Raw genomic sequence first — 26,593 nt, 5'->3', positions numbered from 1 at the left:
TGATGAATGGGGGATACCAACCCAGATCCTGGATCATCATCAAACTATGGTGTCCCCCTAGAAAGGGCAGAAATATCAGTCTGGACAACACTGTATCTCAGTTGAGGAGATGCCAGCCTAAAATTCTATAAAAAATTCTAAAATTCTGCAAAGAATTTGCTACCCAGCCAAACGGTCATGTATGTCCTAGGCAATGTAAGTGTTCAGACATGTCCAACTCTGTGACCCCATGGACTGTAACCCATCAGGCTTCTCTGTCCCTGGGATTCTCCAGGCAAGGATACTGGAGTGAGTTGCCGTTTCCTCCTCCAGGGGATCTTCCCAACCCAGAGATCCAACCCAAATCTCTTGTGTTTCCTGCATTGGCAGGTGGATTCTTTACCACTCACACCACCTGGGAAGCTCACAGGCGATATAAATATATTCTCAATTAGACAAGAAAGTTAAATATAATGCAAATACTTCTTTCCTTTTGCAAAATTACTTCATTTTACACAGTTGAATTTCATGAAAGAAGATACCAATGTGCGTCATGGTGATATTTATTGATGTTAGGACTGTAAGAAAGTTTCTGGGGAAATTGCCACTAGGTCAGGAGCTTCTTCGAGCAGGGGTGAGTGTCATCCAGTCTTGGGGTCCCACTCACTCCGTGGGTCACAGAAAGTCACACTGAAGGATGGACTGGCTTAGAACAGCCCAGATCAGTAGCAGAGAATCAGGGTCAGGTGAGGCCATCCACGTGTCATCAACTTCATTCCTACCAAAAAGGCACAGGAAACTGCAGCTACGCCGGCTTCGACGTCACAAATAAAGCAACAGCTGCCAGCATGCTTTTTGGATCAGGGTGAAGAAACGAAGGCCCTACTTTGGGTAGATGTCCACTCTTGCTGTGTGAGGTTTCTAACTTTCTGCTGAGCTGCCAGGACCACTTCAGTGTCACCTGCCCCACCCATCTTCTGGGCAAGGATCCTTCAGCTGAAAGCCCAGCCTTTTAAAGGAGCTGGACTTGCAAGGTTAGCCCTCTGAAGAGCTTGCGCCTGGCTCAGTGAAGAACTCTTCAGAACATCAAAAGGGCTTCCCTGGTGGCTCAGATGGTAAAGAATCCACCTGCAATGCAGGAGACCTGGGTTCAATCCTTGGATCGGAAGATCCCCTGGAAAAGAGAATGTCAACCCACTCCAGTATTCTTGAATGGAGAAATCCACAGACAGAGGAGCCTGGGGGGCTACAGTTCATCGGGTCACAAAGAGTCGGACATGACTGAATGACAAACACTTCACTTTTTCAAGAAATAAAGGTCCTACTTTGGGGCAGATGTCCACTCTTGCCCTGTGAGGTTTCTAACTTTGTGCTGAGCTGCTAGGACCACTTCAGGGTGATCTACCCCACCCATCTTCTGGGAAAGGGTCCTTCAACTGAAAGCTCAGCCTCTTAAAGGAGCTGGACTTGCAAGCTTAGCCCTCTGAAGAGTCTGCTCCCAACCCAGTGAAGAGCTCTTTAGGACATCAAAAGCCCCGTGTTCATTGGTGAGACAATAGCTGAGGCCCACTCGACCTCAGTATCCCTTTGGACAGCACCAGTCACTGCCGACAGCCAGACATCTAGGCGTTCTTGATTTGTTTCTTCAGTCACCGAAGCCCTTTCCCACCAGCTTCAGAGTCTCCTCTCTATAAGCCTTTGGTAGAGTCCATCCAGTTGTATCTTTGGGCTCCCACTCATATTACAGGAGAGATGAAACTGAAATATCAGCATTGGTGTTAAAACGTTCTTCTTCACCTCACATGCATCAGGATGGCTACTGTCACCAAAACAGAAAACAACGCATTGGAACGTTGGGGCTGCTGCTGCTGCTGAGTCGCTTCAGTCGTGTCTGACTCTGTGTGACCCCATAGACGGCAGCCCACCAGGCTCCCCCATCCCTGGGATTCTCCAGGCAAGAACACTGGAGTGGGTTGCCATTTCCTTCTCCAATGCATGAAAGTGAAAAGTGAAAGTGAAGTTGCTCAGTCATGTCTGACCCTCAGTGACCCATGGACTGCAGCTTTCCAGGCTCCTCCGTCCATGGGATTTTCCAGGCAAGAGTACTGGAGTGGGCTGCCATTGCCTTCTCTGACCTTGGGGCACTATTTCTAAGAATGTGAATGGTGCGGCCACTAGAAAAACAGTATGGAATTTCTTCTAAAAAGATGTTTTTTAAAGAATTATATCAATTCCACTTGTTAGTATGCATCCCAGAGAACTGAAATCAGGCTCTTTGAGAGGGATTTGTACACCCAGTTCATAGCAGCATTATTCAGAAATGCTATGAGGTAGACACAACCTAAGTGTCCATCAGCAGATTAATGGATAAACAAACTGTATACAGGCAGACCTTAGAGATATTACGGGTTTGATTAAAAGGCCACCACAGTAAAGCCACAAAGTGAGTCACAGAAATGTTTTGCTTTCCTAGTGCATATAAAAATTATGGTTACACTATACTGTTGTCTGTTAAGTGTGTAATAATATCATTGTGTATAAAAAATGTTACATAAATTTAAATTTAAAAGCACTTTATTGCTAAAATTGCTCATCATCGTCTGACAATGCTTGGTTGTCTCAAATCTTCAATTATTAATAATAAAAATGCTATATCTATGAAGTGCTAAAAAGTGAAGCACAATTAATGAGATCTGTCTGTATATCTACACAGCAGAATATTATTCAGCTTGAGAAAGAAAGTAATTCTATCACTGTGTTTGAAGAAAGCAAACAATTCTAATTTCAATTAGATAAATAAATGTGTGAGAATATCCAGAAATTTTAAAAAAAAGTATATATATTTGAGGAGGAAGACCTGGGAGAAATATCAATAACCTCAGGTATGCAGATGATACCACTCTTATGGCAAAAAATGAAGAGGAACTAAAGACCCTCTTGATGAAGGTGAAAGAGGAGAGTGAAAAAGCTGGCTTAACACTCAACATTCAAAACACTAAGATCATGGCATCTGGTTCCATCACTCATGGCAAATGGATGGAGAAAAAATGGAAACAGTGGCAGATTTTATTTTCTTGGGCTCCAAAATCACTGAAGACAATGACTATAGCCATGAAATTGAAAGATGTTTGCTCTTTGGAAGAAAAGCTGTGACAAACCTAGACAGTGTTACTAAAAAGCAGATATCACTTTGCCAACAAAGGTTTGTATAATCAAAACTATGTTTTTTCTAGTTACCATGTACGAATGTGAAAGTTGGACCATAAAGAAGGCTGAGTGTCAAAGAAATGATGCTTTCAAGTTGTGGTGCTGAAGAAGATTCTTGGGAGTCCCATGGACAGCAAGAAGCTCAAACCAGTCAATCCTAAAGGAAATCAAGCCTGAATATTCATTCAAAGGACTGATGCTGAAGCTCCAATACTTTGGCCACCTGATCCAAAGAGCCAGCTCATTGGAAAGGGCCCTGATGCTGGGAAAGATTGAGGAGAGGAGGAAAAGGGGGCAACATAGTATGAGATGGTTGGATGGCATCACCGACTCAAGGGGCATGAGTTTGAACAAACTCTGAGTGAGAAATAGTGAAGACAGGAAAGTCTGGTGTGCTGCAGTCCATGGGGTCACAAAGAGTTAGACATGACTTAGCAACTGAACACAATCTATGTAGAATATTCCTACAAGTTTATTATAAAACTGTAGTATTTAAAAATTTATAATACTCCTTTAGAAATAGATCAACAGAAAAAAATAGGAAGTCCCTAAATAGGCCCAAGTGTATTGGGAATTTGAAGTACAATCCAGATGGCATCTCAGCTCAGTAGAGAACAGATTATTAATGTTGCTAGCAATTGCTAACCCTTTTGAAAATGAAGTTGCATACCACTAGTTTTATCCAGATAAGTATCAGATGGGTTGTATTTGTCTGCTGCTGCTGCTGCTTAGTCGCTTCAGTTGTGTCCAACTCTGTGCAGCCTGTGGGCTGTAGCCGGCCAGGCTCCTCTGTCCATGGGATTCTCCAGCCAAGAGTACTGGAGTGGGTGGTCATGCCCTCCTCCAGGGGATCTTCCTGACCCAAGGATCAAACCCAGGTCTCCTGCATTGCAGGCAGATTCCTTACCGCTGATTCACCACGGAACCCCATATTTGTCTGCTAGGGCTGGCATAACAGAATACCACAGAATATGTGGCTTAAACATAAGAAATGTATTTTCTCACCTTTCTGGAAGCTGAAAGTCCAAGGTTAAGGTGTTGGCAACTTAGGTGCCAATTTAGACACTTGAGCAGTCTGCTGAAACCTCTCCTGTGACAGACAGCTAGCTGCCTTCTCACTCTGTTCTCACACAGCCTTTCCTCTGTGCTCATGTGAAGACCCTTTAGGGTCTCTTCTTATTAACTCATGCAAGTGGTCATGTATGGATGTGAGAGTTGGACTGTGAAGAAAGCTGAGCGCCGAAGAATTGATGCTTTTGAACTGTGGTGTTGGAGAAGACTCTTGAGAGTCCCTTGGACTGCAAGGAGATCCAACCAGTCCATTCTGAAGGAGATCAACCCTGGGATTTCTTTGGAAGGAATGATGCTAAAGCTGAAACTCCAGTACTTTGGCCATCTCATGCGAAGAGTTGACTCATTGGAATAGACCCTGATGCTGGGAGGGATTGGGGGCAGGAGGAGACGACAGAGGATGAGACGGCTGGATGGCATGACGGACTCGATGGACGTGAGTCTGAGTGAACTCCGGGAGTTGGTGATGGACAGGGAGGCCTGGCGTGCTGCGATTCGTGGGGTCACAAAGAGTCAGACATGACTGAGCGACTGAACTGAACTGAATCCTGTTCGATTCGGGTCCCACCCTTATGACCTCATCTAGCCTGAATTATAGTCATTCTTTCTTAATCTGTAGGGGATTGTTTGCAGGACCTTCCTTAGATACCAAAGTTCAAGAATGCTCAAGTTCCATTTATAAAATGGGGTAGTATCTGCATATAACCCACACTCGTCCTATCATATAGGTTTTAAAAAGCATTTATTTGGCGGTGCCAGGCCTTCGTTGTGACATGTGGTATCTTTAGCTGTGGTGTGTGAACGCTTAGTTGCAGCATCTGGGATCTAGTTCCCTGACCAGAGATTGAACCTGGGCCCCCTACATTAGGAGCACGGAATCTCAGCCACTGGACCACCAGGGAGGTTCCTCATATACTTTAAATCATCTCTAGATTACTTATCATACCTAATACAATGTAAATGCTATGTAAATATTGTAAATACAACATACATGCTATGTAAATACTTCCTGGTGTGCGGCAAATTCAAGTTTTGCTTTTTGGAACTTCCTGTTTTTCCTTTTTTCCCAAAAAACATTTTCAGTTCATTGTTGGTTGAATCCACTGATAGAAAATCCATGAATACAGAGGGCCAGCTATCTCCGTGGAGGCCCTGTCTAAATACAGTTAGACTGGGAATATTGACCTTAAAAATAAAAGTCAGCTATTTTACCAGCAAAGATGGACTTATTTGGAAATAGCAGAGACTTGCAATTCAGGAAGATCATGCTACAGCAGAAACTATGGGCAAGTCCAACAAAGGAGAAGAATGTTATTTTACAGAGAAAAAGGAGAGTTCAGAGTGATGGTGGTTTCTCACTGGCCAAGTGGCTGGGGTAGTGGATTTCTTGTAGGAGATTCCATGTTCCTCTTTTCCTGTTGGGGCTTATAACTGATGGTTCTTTTCTGTTGAGGATTCTTCTGGTGTTTGAAACTGAAATGCTTCCTATAATTGACTTGCACAGTTCTGCCTGAGAGCTCCCCCTTCTGGCTTCCTCGCTCCATTTTAATAAGGCTAGTAAAGGCTGCAGCCCATGGGCTCCCTAAGTTGGACACGACTGAGCGACTTCACTTTCACTTTTCGCTTTCTTGCCTGGAGGATTCCACGGATGGGGGAGCCTGGTGAGCTGCTATCTATGGGGTCGCACAGAGTCGGACACGACTGAAGTGTCTTACCGAAAGAACCTGCCTGCCAGTGCAGGAGACATAAGAGATGTGGGTTCCATCCCTGGGTCAGGAAGATGCCCTGGAGGAGGGCATGGCAGCCCACTCCAGTGTTCTTGCCTGGAGATTCCCCTTTGTTAATGTTTTCAGGGGTTATGGCTTCAACATGAGTCTGGGGAAACATACTTCAGTCCATAACTTTAATCAAAGATGTAAATATTCCAAACCCATAAAAGTACTTGTAAAATAGGAGCAAATATTTTATATAATATGAGTTTGGGAAGGCCAAGCATATTACAAAATCTACAGTTCATTAAATAAAAGTTTTAACTGCATTTTACAAAAATTCTATATGGTAAAAATCTTCAGATCAACCAATTAAGAGAAACATTTGCTACCTGAGTAACAGAAGGTTAATATCTTTACATTTAATTTCTCTGAAAAAAACAAGATAAAAAACAGCCTCCCTTTTAAGACAAAATAAAGCAGATAAAAAGTATCCTCCCTTTTTTAAAAAAAAATGCACAACCGACATGAATAGGCAATCTGAAAAGGAGACATGTAAAGGGTCAAATATATGAAGAGACATTTAGCTTCAAAAATAATACAAGAGGAACTTCCTGGTGGTCCAGTGGTTAAGACCCTGCAGTTCCATTGCAGGAGGCGCTGCAGGTTTAATCCCTGGTCGGGGAACTAAGATCCTGCCAGCTGCATGGCATAGCCAAAAAAATTAAAAGAAAAAAGAAAATAACACAAGAATTATGCCTCCAAAAAAACAGTGAGATGCACTTGGGGAAGGACAAAACTGAGAGCCAGACTATTGATGTTTTTAATTGTCACTGAAATCCCATATCATCAACTGCTAAAGGAAGTGAGCAGTTTTTTGATAGTTGGAGTGGAAACCTACAGTCTTTCCAAAGAGTGGTTTGGAATATGTATCAAAATGTTTATTATGCATTCTCTGACCCAGCACTCTCTCTTCTAGGGATTACCCAAAGGAGACAATCTCACAATTAATGAAGGACTGTGAGAATTTCATCAGAACACTATTATAATGTCAAAAAATTATATTTTTGTCCATCAGTAGGGATTGGTTGGGCTTCCCTGGTGGCTCAGACAGTAAAGAATCTGTCTGCAATGCAGGAGACCTGAGTTCAATCCCTGGGTCAAGAAGATCCCCTGGAGAAGGGAATGGCAACCCACCCCAGTATTCTTGCCTGTAGAATCCCATGGACAGAGGACCCTGGAGGGCTACAGTCCATGGGGTTGGAAAGAGTTACAGACAGTTGAGCAACTAAGCATATACACGGATTGGTTAAATAGTGTCAACCAACAAAAAATCAGAAAGAAAGGGAAGATTTTATTAGGACCGAATTGAGGATTATAACCTGGGAAGAGCACCTCAGAAAGCTCTGAGAACTGTTCTCAAATAATGTGTTATTGACAGTTTACATAATCCTGGTCTGCAAGTACAAAGTGGTGGGTCATGTGACCCCTATAAGGTCAAGAAGGAATGTTATCTTGGAGGAGTTGTCTTACTGATGCTTGTACATGAGTACATTGATGGTTGGATAGCATCACCGACTCAATGGACATGAGTTTGAATAAACTCCGGGAGTTGGTGATGGACAGGGAGGCCTTGCGTGCTGCAGTCCACGGGGTCGCAAAGAGTCAGACACAACTGAGCGACTGAACTGAACTGAACTTGTTGATGCTAGGAGAATGTTGCACTTCATGGTGGAGCAGGCATTTCTGCCAAAGGGGAGGTTTGTGCAATGCATCATATACAATGCAGTGGGGAGAGAGAGACAGCCAAATGGCAGAGAAAAATTTTTGTGTCTTAAGTTTTTCTTGTCTTGCCATAAAATACGAATTTTATTTCATCTAAGTTATATACAGACAGTGTTACACAGGATCATCTGATTAAATGATGTACATCTGTGTGTGCTGAGTGATTATAAAGGCACATTGCTGAACAGCATGTGAGATTATATGTACAAAGATGGGTAGTGAGATGTCGGTAAAGATGTTCACCAAATGTTCTCTCCAAATGGCAGGGTTTCTGTTGATTTCTACTTCCATCTTTGTCCTTTGGGGTAATTTTACAAACAAATAAGGATTATGATTGTCATAAAGGCAGTAAAGCTATTTCCAAAAGTCAAGTTCTTCCTGGAAATCATGCCCCCTGCAGAAGTGCCGCCTCCCCCAGCATTCACTCCCTCCTCTGAACTTCTTTTCTTATAGTTATTTATTTATTCATCTGTGTTGGGTCTTAGTGGCAGCACAAAGGACCTTTGTTGGGTTATGTGGGATATTTTGTTGTGGTGCACAGACTCTCCGGTTGTGGCGGGCAGGCTTAGTTGCTTCATGGCATGAGGGATCTTAGTTCCCTGACCAGGAACTAAGATCTGCGTCCCCTGCAAGACGCCCCCTGCTTCAAACCTGCATCCCCTGCAAGGCGGATTTTCTACCACTGGCCCACCAGGAAGTCCCTCCTCTGGACTTCTTATCTGTGTAGTAGGAGGGCATCTGAAGGGGGAGGGAGCCGCACGAGGTGACCTCCTAGTGCAGGAGACAGAAAAGGGGGCTCTTCTGTCTGCTCCATGCAGGATCTCCCCGCCACACCGTCAGCCCAAGCCACTGTATTTCAAACCGGGGAGTGGTTTTTGACTACTGTCAGTTCAGTTGAACACTTTAATTATTTGTATGTGCATTATTCTTTTTGTATAGAATCTGTCTTCCTATCTCTTCAGGATTAACTGCCCAGTGCAAAATATGAGCATATTCTTATGGAAACACATTGCATAGAAATCATAACTTATATTCCAGATTGAAGTGGAAATTTGGTTGGGATTGTCTTTATACTAATCATTTCCTCCAGCAGCCTGGATAATCCAGAGCTGTTTGCTGGAGCCAGCGGTAAAGTGTCCAAAAGTTTTCTGACATAGCCCTTTGGGCATCAACATTGTGATTCTTGTTGCACGTGTGTGTTTGAACCAGGGTTTTTTTTCCTCATAATTCTTCTAATAGATACATCTTGAACACATTGTTGTTCAGTCACTAAGTTGTGTCTAATTCTTTGAGACCCCATGGACTACAGCATGCCAGATTCCCTGTCCTTCACCATCTCTCAGAGCTTGCTCAAACTCATGTCCATTGAGTTGGTGGTACCATTCAACCATCTCATCCTCTATCGCCCCCTTCTCCTCCTGCCTTCAATCTTTCCCAGCATGAGGGGCTTTTCCAATGAGTCAGATCTTCATATTAGGTGGCCAAAATATTGGATCTTCAGCCTCAAACCTTCCAATGAATATTCGGGACTGATTTCTTTTAGGATAGACTGGTTTGAAATCCTTGCAGTCCAAGGGACTCTCAAGAGTCTTCTCCAACACCACAGTTTGAAAGCATCAGTTTTTCCATGCTCAGCCTGTTCTTCATGGTCCAGGTCTCACATCTGTACATGTTATCCTTATTTTTTATAGCATTTCCTAAGAGTTGCAGCTGACCGGCCAGTTTGTGAATTCTTTGGAAGGAAAAAAAAATTTTTATGGTTTTATTTTGCCAAGAGATAAAACATGTACTATTAAGTTGGATCATGGAAAAAGCAAGAGAGTTCCAGAAAAACATCTATTTCTGCTTTATTGACTATGCCAAAGCCTTTGACTGTGTGGATCACAATCAACTGTGGGAAATTCTGAAAGAGATGGGAATACCAGACCACCTGACCTGCCTCTTGAGAAACCTATATGCAGGTCAGGAAGCAACAGTTAGAACTGGACATGGAACAACAGACTGGTTCCAAATAGGAAAAGGAGTACGTCAAGGCTGTATATTGTCACCCTGCTTATTTAACTTCTATGCAGAGTACATCATGAGAAATGCTGCGCTGGAAGAAGCACAAGCTGGAATCAAGATTGCCGGGAGAAATATCAATCACCTCAGATATGCAGATGACACCACCCTTATGGCAGAAAGTGAAGGGGAACTGAAAAGCCTCTTGATGAAAGTGAAAGTGGAGAGTGAAAAAGCTGGCTTAAAGCTCAACATTCAGAAAACGAAGATCATGGCATCTGGTCCCATCACTTCATGGGAAATAGATGGGGAAACAGTGGAAACCGTGTCAGACTTTATTTTTGGGGGCTTCAAAATCACTGCAGATGGTGACTGCAGCCATGAAATTAAAAGACGCTTACTCCTTCTAAGGAAGGTTATAACCAACCTAGATAGCATATTGAAAAGCAGAGACATTACTTTGCCAACAAAGGTCCATCTAATCAAGGCTATGGTTTTTCCAGTGGTCATGTATGGATGTGAGAGTTGGACTATAAAGAAAGCTGAGCACCAAAGAATTGATGCTTTTGAACTGTGGTGTTGGAGAAGACTCTTGAGAGTCCCTTGGACTGCAAGGAGATCCACCCAGTCCATCCTAAAGGAGATCAGTCCTGGGTGTTCATTGGAAGGACTAATGCTAAAGCTGAAAGTCCAGTACTTTGGCCACCTCATGCGAAGAGTTGACTCATTGGAAAAGACCCTGATGCTGGGAGGGATTGGGGGCAGGAGGAGAAGGGAATGACAGAGGATGAGATGGCTGGATAGCATCACGGACTTGATGGACGTGAGTCTGAATGAACTCCAGGAGTTGGTGATGGACTGGGAGGCCTGGTGTACTGCAATTCACGGGGTCACAAAGAGTCGGAGACGACCGAGCGACTGAACTAAACTGAAGTTTCTGAAGCCAACGCAGAAAATTCTGAAGCCAACGTCAGTAGTTATTAAAACAAAAGAAGTAAGGCTTAAATATCATGATGTTCCCTGTGAACAAGTTTAAAAAAAGCAAAATTGGGGAGATCTTCACGTTCTGATAGATCACTGATGGATGATTTAAAGGGTCTGGCAAAGTCCAGGAAAAGGAATATAATTAAGTAATAATAGGGACTTTCCTGGTGGTCAGATGGCTAAGACTCCACACTCCCAATGCAGGTGACCGGGTTCAATCCCTGGTCAGGGAACTAGATCTCACGTGCCATGCTGAGAGTTTGCATGCCACTCAGCCAAATAAATATTTTTTGAAAGATGTTAGATGATGTTCCAGTAGAAAGAATGGCATTTCTAAAAAAAAAAATTGAACATAAATTATGTCATATGATCTAGCCAAAAGTCTAGAGGCAGTGCGTGTAGATTTCTGCCTTTTCCATGTGTCTCGTCTATACTCTGTGCAGCTCTGTCTTATTCCAGCTTCTGCCAGTTTAGCAGTTGAGGTTTAACCCTTGTCTTCATTTCCCCTTCCTCTACCAGAAACATTCGCAGCGCTTTCCCAGATGTTTAGACATTAAATGATTCAGATGACAACATTCTGCAATCAGATTTAGACATAAAATTAAGAACAGGGGTTATGCATGAGCACTTCGAGAGAGAGGTATCCGATAAAAGGTGAGAAATCTTTCAGTTAAATCAGAGAGGAGAATGTGAGTAGGAGAACCAGAAGATGAAACATGCCTCCCAATTCAAGGGGACATTGTGGGCGAGGGCACCTCGGAGATGAAATTGCCCTGATCATTTCTGAGAGATTACTTCTTGCGAAAGGAGAAGGGGGCAGCAGAGGATGAGATGGTTACATAGCATTGCTGACTCAGTGGACATGAATTTGAGCAAACTCCAGGAGCCAGTGGAGGGCGGAGCAGCCTGATGTGCTGCAGTCCATGGGGTTGCAAAGAAGCGGACACAGCTTAGTGACTAACAAACACCACTTCATGTCTATGGCTCAAACAGCTCTCCCACACTACCAAGAAGTAGCCGAATGAATAATGAAATAATAATGCATTGTGCATATAACACATCTGTTGTGTCCTTCAGCCACAGGCTACCAGGTGTCGCTGATTCCACGGGAGTGGACACTGACTGGCCAGATGACAGAGCTCAGCAGCGCTGAGTGCAGCCCGTCTGGGACGTTGTCTTTTGACTCATAAGCCCCTGCTTCCTTTCTGAGATGCTGCTAGCTTTCTAGAATCCCTGGAGCTAGAACCCACTTGTTACGTTCATCTTTCATTCTGACATCAGTCCCAGGAGACTCTTCAGTGACTCACTAGCTTCTGTCACCACATAAATCACTCTTTTGGTGAGCTTGCAGAATGACTGAATTTTGGCTTCCTTTGTGGGAAATTGTGATGTGTCAAAGCTGAGAGGCGGTCAGAGTCATGTAGGACACATACCAACCTGTTAAAAGGGTTTGGTTAAATCAAGATCCGGGGTGGACCTGGGTTAATCACTCTAAACGAACTGAGAGCTTTGCAGTTCCTGATGGTGAAAGCCATGTAATAGTAAGCTCTTACTTAGGTTAACTTGGGGATATTAAAACTCTCTTTCAAATATCTCAGAATTACCTCTTAATATGTAATCAACATTTACAGTAGGTCCTTGTTGGTTATCAATTTTAAGTATAGCAGTGTGTACGTGTCAATCCCAAACTCCTAATCTATCGTTCCCACCCACCCTTCCCTGCTGGTGACCATAAATTCATTCTCCAGGTCTCTGAGTCTGTTTCTGTTTTAAGTTCATTTGTATGATTTTTTTTTTAGATTCTACATATAAGCAATATCATGTGATGTTTATCTTTCTGTGTCTGACTTACTCGCTTAGTTTGATAGGCCCATCTGTGTTGCTGCAAATGTGCAATCAACTTTTGATGTGAAAAACCCTGTATGCTGGTGATAGTGAACAGCAGCTGATTCGTTAGTCTGGACATTTGACTTTAGAATTCAGAGAAGGACTCTCTGTTATATTATCATGTATTCATACATATCTCCCACCCCCTCTGGTTTCCTCCAGGAATAACCTTACTCCCTACTAGATGCTAGTTGTGGCCTAGGACCCAATGATTGAGAATTTCCAATATTGATCTAGTCAATACACAACATTTGCTGGAAACCACTAGAAGCCAAACGTCTGCTGTATCAGAATACCGTGGACTTCAGTGACTCAAACAGTAGAAATTCATTGTTCACAGCTCTGTAGGCTGGGAAGTCTGAGATCAGGGTACCAACAGTCAGGTTCTGGTGAGGCCTCTCTTCTAGGCTTACAAATGGCTACCCTCTTTTGACCTCACATGGAAGGGAGGGAGAGAGAGACCTTTTCTCTTATAAGAGCACTAATTTTTATCACCTACCAGGGTTCTTGGCCTCTTTAATCAATAGAAATTGATCAGAGGCCAGACAAGAAATTCAAGCAAGGCTTTTCTGGGGCTCCTGCTGCAGCTGGTGGTGGGGGTCTGGAGGAGAGAAGTAACAGGTTTCCTTGCTTCCTCACTCTCCTAGGCGGGGCAAGCCGGCTCCTTACATGGGGTGAGGGGTGGAGCCAGAGGGCTAGTTTAGGAGGTTTGCCCACCGCTTTGGTGCTGTTGTGTGCAAGAGGCATGCGCAGTACCCAGCTTTTGCTCCCAACACCCTGTTTTTGCTCCCAACTCTTCAGGAGCGGCAGTTTGGTTTTGGTCTTTTCCTATCTTGTGTCCATAATTTGCCCCGGCTGTACATTGTAGCACAGTTATTTTTAGTCCCTTATAGTTTCTTTGTCTTTCTGTGCTCAAGGAAACCAGGTGTAAATATTGCAGCAAAGGGTCCCAAGTCCCAGCCCATCTCAGTTCCATTCATGAAGTTCCAACCGTCATGACCTAATTATCTACCAAAGGTCCCATCTCCATGGCACTGGAGATTTTGGTTTCACTTATAAACTTAGGGGGTTGGGAGGAGGACACATACATTCAGCCTGCTGCTGCTAAGTCAAGTCAGTCGTGTCCGACTCTGTGTGACCCCATAGACTGCAGCCCACCAGGCTCCCCCATCCCTGGGATTCTTGAGGCAAAAACACTGGAGTGGGTTGCCATTTCCTTCTCCAATGCATGAAAGTGAAAAGTGAAGGTAAAGTCGCTCAGTCGTGTCCAACTGTTTGCAACCCCATGGACTGCAGCCTACCAGGCTCCTCCATCCATGGGATTTTCCAAGCAAGAGTACTGGAGTGGGGTGCTATTGCCTTCTCCCACATTCAGCCTATAGCATAATTATTTGGAAGTATCTCGAGAATGGCCTTAAAACTGGTGTTAGGACTTCCCTGGAAGTCCAGTGGTTAAGACTGCGCTTCCAGGGCAGGAGGTCCAGGTTCAATCCCTTTCGATCCCTGGTTGGGTAACTAAGATCCCACATGCCTTAGAGACAAAAAAAAAAAAAAAACCCAAAGCCTAAAACAGAAGCAATATTGTAACAAATTCAATAAATTCCTTAAAAATAATAAAATTAAAAAATAATAAGTATTAGTCACTCAGTCATGTCCAACTCTTTGTGACCTGATGAGCTGTAGGCTCCTCTGTCCATGGGATTTTCCAGGCAAGAACAATGGAATGGGTTGCCATTTCCTTCTCCAGGGGATCTTCCTGACCCAGATATCAAACCCCAGTCTCCCACCTTGCAGGCAGATTCTTTAAAAAACAAAACAAAACTGGTGTGTTAATCTCAAATAATATACAACATTAGAAGAAAGAAAAAGAATTCACAAGCATTCACCCTGTAGCTTTAGCTCAGAATTCAGAGGTGAGGCATAGACCTGTAATATCCTCAGGGTTTTATTAGGCATATGATTTCTTCTGTTGGCACTTGTATCAGATTTGACCTTGTGAAAGATATCGTTGCACAGTGGGGGATGCAACCTGGCTGTGCTCTTGACTCTAATCCCGCTTTGTTTTCTTGGTGGGGAAGGGAGGAACAGGCAGGGCCATCAAGAATGCCTGTGACCTATTCCAAGTAGTAGTGTTAAATAGACCAGGATTGCTGAAAAATAGTTGTGAGTCGAGGTACTTTAGATGCAAAGGATAAATGCAGTGGGTGTCACAGCCAGAATAGTAATTATGTCATCTGTCTTGTCCTAGAATGTGACTTAGTAATTGCAACATTTTCTCCCCATCATTGAAGCTTGTAATTATAGTGCAACAAATGGGATTATGTGCTAACTTGAGCTGTTTTAATCACCTCTTTTACCCTGAAATGTAATGGCAAAATTCCACAGTTGTTCCCTAGCTCCCAATTCTTTTCTCTTTTCAACATCTGTTATCATGTAACTCTTAACACTTCAGTACTAAGGAGAGGAGGCAGAGATGCTCTGGGCATTTTGTAACAGAGGACTTGAAGACAAAGCAGACTTCAGGCTTGATAAGAAAACATAAACAGTAACGGAGTTTTAAATTTCAGAATGAAGATCTCTCTTTGAAAGTAAATTGTCTATTTTATGTTTCAAAGATGGCAGATGTTTCTAGGATATGGTGAAGTCTGCATGTGATATTTTATATACACTGAAGGAAGCTTTGAACCATAAAAATCAATCTAGGGCTGATTAAGGAAACCCTCCCTTTCAATCTAAGGAGTGGGTTTTTAGTTTAATTAACACCCAGATCCTAAACTGTGTGTTAGGGCGTCACCTTTCCTGTGGAAGGCTCATCAGGATGATCATTACATGTGTGAATCTTTTCAGATCCCATCACAGCAAGCTTCAGGGGTTATCCAAGATACTTTGGTTACACAGGAGTAAAGGGCCCTTGGACACTGCATGAAATAAAGCTGATGGCGGAGGTGGGGAAAGGTGGGAAACTCCTTTTGTTGTAAAATGACTTAACATGCTTATACTGTGCTGTGGGATGTTCTCAATAATTTGAGTGCATTTATAAAACTAACCCACTCCAGTGTTCTTGCCTGGAGAATCCCAGGGATGGGGGAGCCTGGTGGGCTACCGTCTGTGGGGTCGCAGAGAGTCGGACATGACTGAAGTGACTTAGCAGCAGTAGCAGCAGCATAAAACTAATACTGTGTGGAGCCGACCCAGATCCATGCAAAACTGGGTGCTGATCGCTTGGTACCAGTACGAACAATTCTGGTTTTATTCTTATAGTACAGGTGCTCCAGATGGAACTCTGCAATCCAGGGGCGTGTGGATATAACTAAGCAAACACTTCTGTGACCCTGAAACAACAAAGCGGGGCATTCTAAGAACAGCGTGTTTTCTTGAAAGAAAGATTATGGCATCAGGCGCAGTATCACCTTTGATAGATGATAGAAAAAGCCCTAGGTTAGACCTGCTTAGAGCTAGCGAGGCCACATGTTAATGGCATGGTTGTAGACCCGGGGCTGTGAGGGGAGCAAATACACAACCCTGAGACCGGAAGGAGACCGGTCCTAACACCTCCGCAGGACGACCGCTAAAGCCCCATTTTTTGAACCCCTCCTCCCATGCCTTGGCCTGATGGTTGAGGATGCAGCGCCCCCTTGCGGTGCAGTTGCTCTCAGAAAATTAATCAATCTGCCCACAATGCGGAGAAGGCAATGGCACCCAACTCCAGTACTCTTGCCTGGAAAATCCCATGGACGGAGGAGCCTGGTGGGCTGCAGTCCATGGGGTCACTAAGAGTCGGACACGACTGAGCGACTTCACTTTCACTTTTCACTTTAATGCATTGGAGAAGGAAGTGGCAACCCACTCCAGTATTCTTGCCTGGAGAATCCCAGGGACGGGGGAGCCTGGTGGGCTGCCGTCTATGGGGTCGCACAGAGTCGGACACGACTGAAGCAACTTGGCAGCAGCATCCCACAATGAATGGATGTTGACAAGCATCTGAACAAGTATACTGATCGAGAGGAAGGAAGCTGTAATAATATTTAGCAAACCAAAAAGCCAAAAAAAAAAAGTGATAATATTTAGTAAACCAAAACCCCAAAAAATATCTGCTAATGATATTTGCAAACTTCAGACCAGCTGGATCCTGTTAGTAGGTAAACTGAAGAAAATTAAAATGTTTTGATTTAATTTGGACATAGGTGGAGTCGAACCTGGCAATGCCAAACCAAAGGTAGTTAGCACCATCCGTTGACAGGCAGAGGGCAAGGTGTTTGTAGAGAAGATGCTGAAGCAAAGCACTGTTTAACTGCTTAAGCAGTTGCATTAGGTGGGAAAGCCTGGCTGGCTGTTTGTGGTGGTCTTAAGTTTCACTTTTTCAAGTTCTCTGGCTTAGGCGTTAGTTTACAAAGGCTGTGCTCTGCACAGTTATGTCCAGCTCTTTGGGACCCTGTGGACTGTACCGCCTGGCTCTTCTAGTCCATGGGTTGTTCCAGGCAAGAATACTGGAGTGGGTTGCCATTTTCCTCCTCCAGGGGATCTTTCTGACCCAGGGACTGAACCTGGGTCTCTTGTAGCTCCTGCCTTGGCAGGCAGATTTTTGACCACGAGCACCACCTGGGAAACCCTTAGTTTAAAAAGGCTGCTACTAAGGAATTAGCACCACCCCAGTGTAATAGCATCCTTGTTTATATACTAACAGCATGCAGGTCACAGCCTAGAGGAAGGAGTCTCAGAGCAACGTTGGCGCATCCATCCAGGCCAGCAGGGCAAAGGAAGAGGAAGCCAGTCCCAGCTGCTGACACTCAACTGTTAGGGTTTTCTTGGCAAGATTGTCCATGGGGGGCTTCCCTGGTGGTCTAGTGGTTAAGATCCCATGCTGACAATGCTGTGGGTGCAGGTTCAATCCCTGATCAGAGAACTAGGGTCCGACATGCCGTGCAGCATGACCAAAAGATTATTTTTAAATTGTCCCTGGATTAAACAAATGACCTAAGAAAGTTTAGTTGCAGGACTTCTCCTTCTGGTCACATGAGTTCCCAGGTAGCTGGTCTACAAAGAGAGTGTGCTGGCCCAGCAGACAAGAACTTCCAGGCCACCTTCCAGGTCCAGTTTTCATGAACAGTTAGTCAGGCAGCTACTGTAGTGTTTAGCTTCTGTAGCCAGACCACTTAGCTTCAATCCTGGTCTCTCTCTTACCAGTTGTGTGAACTTGGACAGATTTCTTAACTTTCATGACTTAGTTTCCTCATCTGTAAAGTGACTTTAACAATAGTATTTAGAATAGTTAAATGAGGACTGACATATAATGGGGCTTCCCCGGTGGCTCAGTTCAGTTCAGTCGCTCGGTCGTGTCCGACTCTTTGCACCCCCATGGACTGCAGCACACCAGACTTCCCTGTCCACCACCAACTCCCGGAGCTTACTCAAACTCACGTCCATCGAGTTGGTGATGCCATCCAACCATCTCATCCTCTGTCGTCCATCTCTCCTCCTGCCTTCAATCTTTCCCAGCATCAGGGTCTTTCCCAATGAGTCAGTTCTTTGCATCAGGTGGCCAAAGTATTGGAACTTCAGCTTCAGCATCAGTCCTTCCAATGAATATTCAGGACTGATTTCCTTTAGGATTGACTGGTTTGATCTCCTTAGAGTCCAAGGGACTCTCAAGAGTCTTCTCCAACACCACAGTTCAAAAGCATCAATTCTTTGGTGCTCAGCTTCCTCAATGGTCCAACTCTCACATCCATACATGACTACTGGAAAGCCCATAGCTTTGGCTCAGTGCTAAAGAATCTGCCTGCCAAGGCAGGAGATGCAAGAGATGTGGGTTTGATCGCTGGGTCAGGAAGATCCCCTGGAGGAGGAAATGGCAACCCACTCCAAATTTCTTGCCTGGAGAGTTCCATGGACAGAGAAGCCTGGCAGGCTACAGTCCATGGGGTCACAGAGAGGTGGGCATGACTGGGCATGCATACACACACAAGACATATGACAATGTGTTTAGCCCAGGGCTTGGCACATATTAATAGTAAGGACTCAGCTCATGTCAACTATTATTTTGATTAATGATTTTATACGGTTGTCTCTTGAACTTGTTTAATATGAATCTGCCACAAGATATGAGCCATTCTTGGCTTGCTAGAAAATCATGTCTCTGGGATCAGTTGGCTGGAACCAGCCTCTGGATAAAAGGGGCAGGTTTACCAGGGTAACTGCCCCCATGTGGAACTGGATGGGTCTGGGTACTCAGACACTTCTGTCTCCAAAGCCCTGCAGAGATGTGCAGCTGTGCTTTTGTGATGTTTTAGCACACCTTGATTGTTTTAGTAATGTTACAATTTTTGAGTCTTCTCAGACCCCTGGAAAGCAAAAGTCTTGCCCTATTTTTTCCCCTATAGCCTCTCAATTAGCCAAAAGATTGACACACAGCTTCCTAGATGAAATTGTAAGGTTTATAGAGAATTCAGAATGAATGGAAGCATGTCCTTGTCCCCAGAAGTGAAATAGATGGGAAAACTAGAGATAGGGGATAATGATAAGACTTTAGAAAATATATTTATTTATTTATTTATTTATTTATATATATTTGGCTGTCCCGGATCTTAGTTGTGGCATTTGAACTCCTAGTTGCGGCATGTGGGGTCTAGTTCGCTGCCCAGGGATCAAACCTGACTCCCTGTATTGGGAGCATGGAGTTTAAGCCACTGGACCAGCAAGGAAGTCCCAAGACATTCTTAAATGAAGCATCTGGAAGAACTCACTGAAGTTAGAGCTAAGAGGACCTGGCTCTTAGGGGAGGAAGATAGATGCTCGGACATCTCTGCCTTCTTGCGCATGCTGGCCTGGGGAGTGGTGAAAACTGGTTTGCAGTGGTTGTGGGAGGAGCTGTTGGGTGAATCCTGTGATCACCCTAACACAGCGGCCATGGAGCAGACCCCTTGCCTCTGTGGGCTGAAGGAGATGCCTGGAGTAGAGAGGAGGGGATTGCGACCCAGGCAGTCAGGGGAGAGCCCTTGGCTTTGGTTCAGAAGGTGACAAGCCTGGTGCCAGGCTCAAGCTCCACACCCAAGCACTCACGGTGTGATTCTGGGTTTTTGTATGTCTATCAGGAGTTTTTTTAAAAACTACATTTATTTATTTGGCTACACCAGGTCTTTGCTGTGGCACGCAGGATCTTTCAGTGGCGGGACATGACTCTAATAATAGTTGCAGTATGTGGAATTAAGTTCCCTGCCCGGGAATCAAACCCAAGCCCCCTGCATTGGGAGCGCAGCCTCTTAGCCACTGGGCCACCAGCAAAGTCCCTCCATGACGCCTTTGTGGGCTTCAGAGTCAGCTTCCCTGCTCCTGTTCTCTAGTCCCTTGTGGTGGCCTCGTAGGTCCCCTGCAGGCCTGTATTTGTGGCCTCCGCCTCACCTGGGAGATCCCTGTATGGGTGTCCTGTAAATCACTGCCAACTTCATTCTCATTCAACCCAGCACCCACTTTATTTAGGCTCTGCAGTGCTGCCACGGCGCTATCAGAGCTAAAACTACAGACCGTTTAGAGTAAACAGGACCTTGGAGATAGCTAACTCTCCCGATGTTATAAATGAGGACGCTAAAGCTCAGAGAACTTGAGTGACTTACCTCGAGTCGCACCGTCATCTTGGGGCCAAGATGGACAGGGAAGCCTGATGCTCCATTCCGCACTCCCAGCAAATGTAGCCTTCGTCTGGATTTAGGTTGAGTCATTGGCTCAACTTTTAGTTGTTTCATCAGAAGGAAACATTTATTACATATCTCTACTAAAATTATTGTTATATTCTAGCCACTGCTGAAATAGGTCGATCTGGGCTGGAAATTAGAAGACTTTCTATAAAATTTTGGAAGAGAGGCCATTTTTTTTTTTTTAAAGTTTTGAGTGTTGGTGACATTGTTTTTGTTTTGTTTTTAATATTTATTTATTTGGCTGTACCAGGCCTTAGTTGTGGCATGCGAGGCTTTCATTAATAGTTGCAGCGTATGAACTCTTAGCTGCAGCATGGAAGGTCTAGTTCCTTGACTAGCGATTGAACCCCGGCCCCCAGCATTGGGAATGTGGAGTCTTAGCCACTCGGCCACTAGGGAAGTACCAACAGCCAATTTTTAAAACCTGGATGGAAGGTGTATGGCTTGTGTGTACTGGGGGCCTTCAGACATTTTTCATTCACCTGCAGCGTGTCTATCATTCTGGGGAAGATTTAGACACTAATTGCAAAAAAAGGATTCCTTTTGACTGCCATATACTTACTGCAGCCTGTAGCCTCCAATAGGCACTTACAGGCAGAACAAGCTAGCCGGCAGGATGATTCGATACGCAGACCAGTCATTTGCTGGACTTGTGACCTAGACCACAGGCCCAGTGAGCTGGTCCCTTCCTCCTCTTAGCAAAGGCTTCCTAGTGCTTTGCCTACTCCCACCTGCTTCTCTCCTGGAGCTCCTGGAGATTACCTGGAAGATAATTTGATCCACAGCTGCCTAGTGTCAATAGGCTCCAGAGAAGCCTGAAAGGAAAAGCAAAGAGGTTTCTGGTGAGGAGCAACTCTCTCCTCGGGAGTGGCCGTTCCAAGTTCAGTGTGGGCTTGTGTGTGGCTTATGTGTGTGTTTCTCTGTAACGTGCTCATGATCTGTGTTCTCCTGCAGAGGATCAAGTGCCTGCGTTGGTCATGAGAGTGGATTGCAGTAGAACAATAACACTAATAATAATAATTACAGCCACATTGGCTTGGCCAGGGCCAAAAATTGGCTTTATCTGTCCAGAGGTAGTTTTACAGAGTCACTGGTGAGGCTCCTGGCCTGGAGCCTTCGCTCATCACTCAGTTCCGAGTAGGACTAGATGTCTAGGCCTTCCTGATGGCGCCTCATACCTCTCCTGGTATTGATCTACACCTCTATGGGTGGCACCTCTTTCTGTCACCTAGTCCAAGCTCGTACTGCTTGACCCATGACAGGCCGCTAAGTCAAGAGACGAGTTGTCGGGGCAAAGAAGAGTGACTTTATTCGGACAGCCAGCAGATAGAGAAGATGGTGGACTGGTCTCCCAAAGAACCATCTTCCCTGAATTAGAACTCAGGTTTCATTTATACTAAAGGAGGAGAGAGGGTGGCTGGTTATTATGAAATTTCTTGGTATTGGAATCCTTTGTTCTCACAGCTGTCCACGTAGCTCTGGTCACAATATTCCCCAAAACCTCCAACAAGATAAATGCTCTTCTGTGTCTGCAACTTTCTATCTCTCTGTGAATGGAAAAGTGTTATACTTTTAAAGTCAGAGCCTTGAGAATGGGCTCTCCTGTATATTTCAGGAGGAGCATTCTTTTATGAAAGATGCAGAGCCTGCATGGCAAAGCACAGATAGCAGAGCCCAAGGGTTAGAGCTAAAGGAGTAAATCCAGTATGGAGTCAGGCTTGTTCTTCTCTATTACATATCCTCAGAGGCAACTTTCAAATCCCGTCTCCTTTGGATTTGCACAAGCCCTCTCTCCAGGCCTCGGAATGGCCTTGTCACTGGCAGTGCGTGCAGCCCAGCCTATCCTCAGGCTTGTCCACACTCCAGACCGACACCTCTGCCTTGGACCCACTGTGAACTGGCCTCTAACCCTGCACCTGTGCTGTGTACCCCCCAGGTCTCCCAGGCAGCGGCGGACCTCCTGGCCTACTGTGAAGCTCATGTGCGGGAGGACCCTCTCATCATCCCAGTGCCTGCGTCAGAAAACCCCTTCCGAGAGAAGAAGTTCTTTTGTACCATCCTCTGACTCCATTTGTTATGAAAACGTCTCCTTTTCTGTCTGTGAAATCCCTGGTAGAGACCGCGCATGCTCTTAGCTTTAGGGAGCTCTGCCCACACTCACCCCTGCCCAGCCAGCGTTATGCTGCTGCCTGTCTTTTCATTGGTTTTCTTCATTGTCTGCAGTTTCACCTTTTCTTTTCATGTTTCTGTTATTTTCATTATTAGAAAAGAAAATACACATTTTTTATAGCCAAATAACAAATGTGCCAAGTTAAAAAATAAGTATGGGTATAAGGGCTTAAATTTTTTAAACATCAGTTCCCAAGTTTACTTACATCAAGTTTATACATTTCAGTGGATAATTTATTGAGAAGAGAAAAGATATTCAACAAGCCCCCCATTTACCTATCATTCAGTATCAAATTAGAGCATTTTGACCAACTGAAGACCATGGGTAAAGGTTCCATCTCTCTTCCTGGAGAAAGTTCTGGAAGTTTTCTATTTCCTACTTTTCCATCATCTGTTTAAAAAAGAAGGACCCCACATCACTGGATGGTTTTCTAAATAGGGTCATCTGGGGCCCTGAGACTCAGCCCCAGATAGAGAGCCCAGCCCCCTGTTTCCCACCGATTGTCATTGATTCCCTTTGTAGGTGGCCCTTCTGCAAATGTAGGTGTTGGGTAGATATTGGGGTGAGCTTACCTGTAAATGTGCCCCCACTACTGCTCTTTACGTGCTCCAGCCAAGCAGGCCAGGGGCATACTTCTCTCCAGATACCACTTCATCCTGCCTCCTCCTATTCTGGCTCCTGCCCTGCTGGGGCTGCATTAATAAGGGCCTGTTCTGGGCACAGCACTGGGCCCTGCAGGGTTTCACCTGGGTGGCCCCTGCCCCAGAGGAGCGAGTCAGGGGCGCAACTCACCACGTAGCATCCGTGATCGAAGCAGTCACATGTACCCACTTACTTAATCCTCCAACAATACACATCTGTTCTAAAAAGAGGAAAACTGAGGCACAGAGAGACCGTGTAGTTTCCCCAAAGCTATAGATAGTAAGCCAGAAGGCTGGGACCTGAGTGCAGACAGTCTGACTCCTAAGCCCCTGAGTTCCACTGTCTTCCAGCCCTACCTGTTTGCAGGTAGGTAGGGAGACCTGAAACGGCCTGAGCCGTGTGCCATGAAGCACCATCGCTGGGGCCTGCTCAGCAGCACACTTCTCTTCCCATCTTCCCTGGGAGCAGACATGTCAGTCCCATATTCTGACAGCTTATGGAAAATGATATGTGGCTGCCCATGTGGAAGGCTAAACAGCTTTTGCTTTTTCTGAGACAAACTTGCAGGTTCCACCTAAAACAAACTCCTATCACTCCAATAAAGGAAGGGAGTAAACCACAGGGCAGAGAGTGAGTGCTCTGTCCAGGTTTGCCCTGTTCCATTTGTTTGGGAACTTCTACCCCAGCTCTGGCAGTGGCTACACTGTGCGATTCTAGGCAAGCCACTGTATGCCTGGATTCCAGTCTGCAGATTGTGGATAGTGGGTAGTTATTCCTCCTGTCCATCATAAAGGAGATCTGTTCTGAGTGTTCAGTGGAAGGACTGATGTTGAAGCTGAAACGCCAATATTTTGGCCACCTGATGCAAAGAGCTGACTCATTTGAGAAGACCCTGATGCTGGGAAAGATTGAGGGCAGGAGGAGACGGGCGACAGAGGATGAGATGGTTGGATGGCATCAGCAGCAACTCAATGGACATGAGTTTGAGTAAACTCTGGGAGTTGGTGATGGACAGGGAGGCCTGACGTGCTGCAGGTCATGGAGTCACAAAGAGGTGGATGCGACTGAACTGAACTGAACTCCTGTCTTTGCTCTAAGACAGGGGGAGGTGCTACATAGATGAAAGCTCTGATTATCATTTAAAACAAGTAAATGTACTAAATGCCAGGGTATAGTATAAGGATCTAGAATGTGTGAATTCAAAGATCCATGGTTCAGTTGGAAGAATCATGTAAAATCACCCGCAAAAAAGGCAAATATAATTTTCAGATCAATTAGTGACTTGCTACCTTTGTAAATGATTTTAGTACATTTTTATTCTTTGCTTCTTTTGTTGAAATCAATTCTTCGTTTCATGAAAGCTCCCTGACAATACCAGTGCTGTTAGGAAGCTGTGTGCTCAAACTATAGCATAACTGTATGCTGTCTGTGATAATATGACTTCCAGTCTCCCTCTATTTTGGTTTATGACCAGGATCTCTTTATCCTGTGGTCCATGTCAATGTCATTAACTTGATCAAGCCAAGTACAATCCATAAAAGCACATCAGAGAGACTGGAAAAGTGGGACAACACAGAAACCAGCTAAACCAGGTCAAGAAACAATTCACACTCCTCGACTTCACCAAACTCCCTTCCTTTAGTTTTCACTTTCTTTAGTTCTTTCCCGCTCCTCCTGTCTGCCTTGCATCCCATCATGAAATGCTTTTTGTCCTTTCACTACACCTTTTCCTTTCAAACCTGCAGCATTTTGTGTGGCTTACCCCTTCTAAAGTGTCCCTGAACTCAGTGTTGCCCTTAAGGGCAAACTCATGCACATGGGCTGTGAGACACACGAATGTGTGAATGAGACCCTCCCCCTAGCAGAAGTAAGGATCCGATGAAGCTGGCTGTAGTGAGCAGTTGTCATGTGGCGTTTCCAGCTTGACTTTCCAGCACCTGACCCCTTTCCTAAAGGGGGAAATCATGAAATCACCCCATATAAACAAATGTAGTGGGATGCAGTGCCTCCAGCACCATGGATGCTGAAGTGGGAAAGCCTTCCCTGTCTCAGGTGCATCCCCTTCTCCAGCACCAGACTGACCAGGCAGTGCCCAGTGACCTAGGGTGAACTCCTTGGACTCCCATGCTTAGGACTGTGAGTTTGGTGCAAGTGACACAGAAATTAAGGGGTGCTGAAATTCATTTCATGGGAGCTGTGATGGTCCAGGAGTGGCAGTGGTCCGTCATGAAGGTTTCCAAGGCTAGCAGGCTGCAGGGGTGGTGTCCACCGGTAGTAGTGTCGGGATGACAGAGTCTGGGGCAGATTGTTTCTGCTTTGTTCCTTGGCCCCACTGAGCTGTCTTGGCCCCCACCTGTCTTTCTAACTCTCCTTTCTAGCTTTCTGTCAGTTCGGTGAGCATTCAAGCTCCATCCAATAAATTCCTCATTCTTCTGTGAAATAACCTGGGTTAAGTGTATTTACCATATGACCTAAAGACTCCATTCCTAGGTGTCTACCCAAAAGAAATGTGTATGTATATTCACCAAGAGAAATATACTAGAAAATTCATAGAAGCACTGTTCATAATAACCCCAAACTGGAAAGTACCCACATGCCCATGTTGAATGGATAAACAAGTTATAGTGTATTCACACAGTGAAGCCCTACACAGCAAGGGATAGTCCTGCAGACACACACGCGACACTGTGTGAGTCTCACAAGAGGAGGCAAATCCATACTGTGTAGTTCTGTTTACATCAAGTGAGAAACCTGGCAAAGCTGTTTGCAAGTAGTTATGTAAGTTACTCTTAGGGGGCACAAGGGTGTTCCTTGGATGTTCTGTTCCTTGATCCGGTTGCTGGTCACTTGGGCATGTCTATTTTGTGAGAATTCTTTGAGCTGTACACTTGTGGTTTGTGCCCTTTTCTGTATGTATGTTGTACTTCAATAAAAAGTGTGCTTAGCAATTGAGAATCCTATGGTTATTTCCCGTCCACCCCACCCCACCCCCGACTTTTTTTTGACAGCTCAACTTTTCACTCCTTTTTAGGTGTGACATCATTAGTGGGACGTTTAAGTATGTGATAACATTCTGAAATACAAAGTACTTGTAATCCACAGCTCTCTGGACAGAGAGTAGCTCCCAGAGTATTGTACACAGTGCCTGTGAACGGGGCATGTGAACGCCATGTGTGGAATCTGTGTTGTTGGGAGAACAGTGAGGAATCCTCCTGGCATTTCCCTCTTGGCTCAGCCTCTCTGTCAGTGAGGCTGATGACTTCCTCTCAGCCTCTCCTGCCTTCTGACCACTGGAATGAATGGATAACAGGCCACAAAGCCCTGTTATCAGACACCACCTCTGGGGGAAAGAGCTCTACACGCATCAGCTGGTTTTGCAATGATTCATCTTCTGAATGCAACCCAGTGTCCCAGGCAGCCCGACCCAGAGATACATGGAGGGAAACTCAGTTCCCTTGACTCTGCCC

General features: G+C 44.9%; 1 protein-coding gene across 3 annotated transcripts in view; it reads left to right on the top strand.

Annotated features, from left to right (window-relative positions):
• GNG4 (G protein subunit gamma 4) overlaps positions 1-26,078 on the top strand; it is a 72,798-nt gene extending 46,720 nt beyond the window's left edge. For 2 of the 3 annotated variants that reach the window (XM_069571600.1, XM_069571603.1), the window contains one exon: positions 22,251-26,074. In XM_069571600.1, coding sequence (XP_069427701.1) covers positions 22,251-22,379 — 129 coding nt within the window. In that variant the 3' untranslated portion in view covers positions 22,380-26,074. Of the gene's footprint in view, positions 1-22,250 lie in introns of all 3 variants that reach the window. The other variant, XM_069571602.1, reaches the window with a different exon arrangement.
• Positions 26,079-26,593: the final 515 nt, after the last annotated feature.

The sequence above is a fragment of the Ovis canadensis genome, chromosome 25, assembly GCF_042477335.2.
Source record: "Ovis canadensis isolate MfBH-ARS-UI-01 breed Bighorn chromosome 25, ARS-UI_OviCan_v2, whole genome shotgun sequence".
NCBI classification, from domain to species: Eukaryota; Metazoa; Chordata; class Mammalia; order Artiodactyla; family Bovidae; genus Ovis; species Ovis canadensis.
The sequence above is the reverse complement of the archived record's forward strand: the minus strand, read 5'-3'. Positions and strand labels throughout refer to the sequence as shown.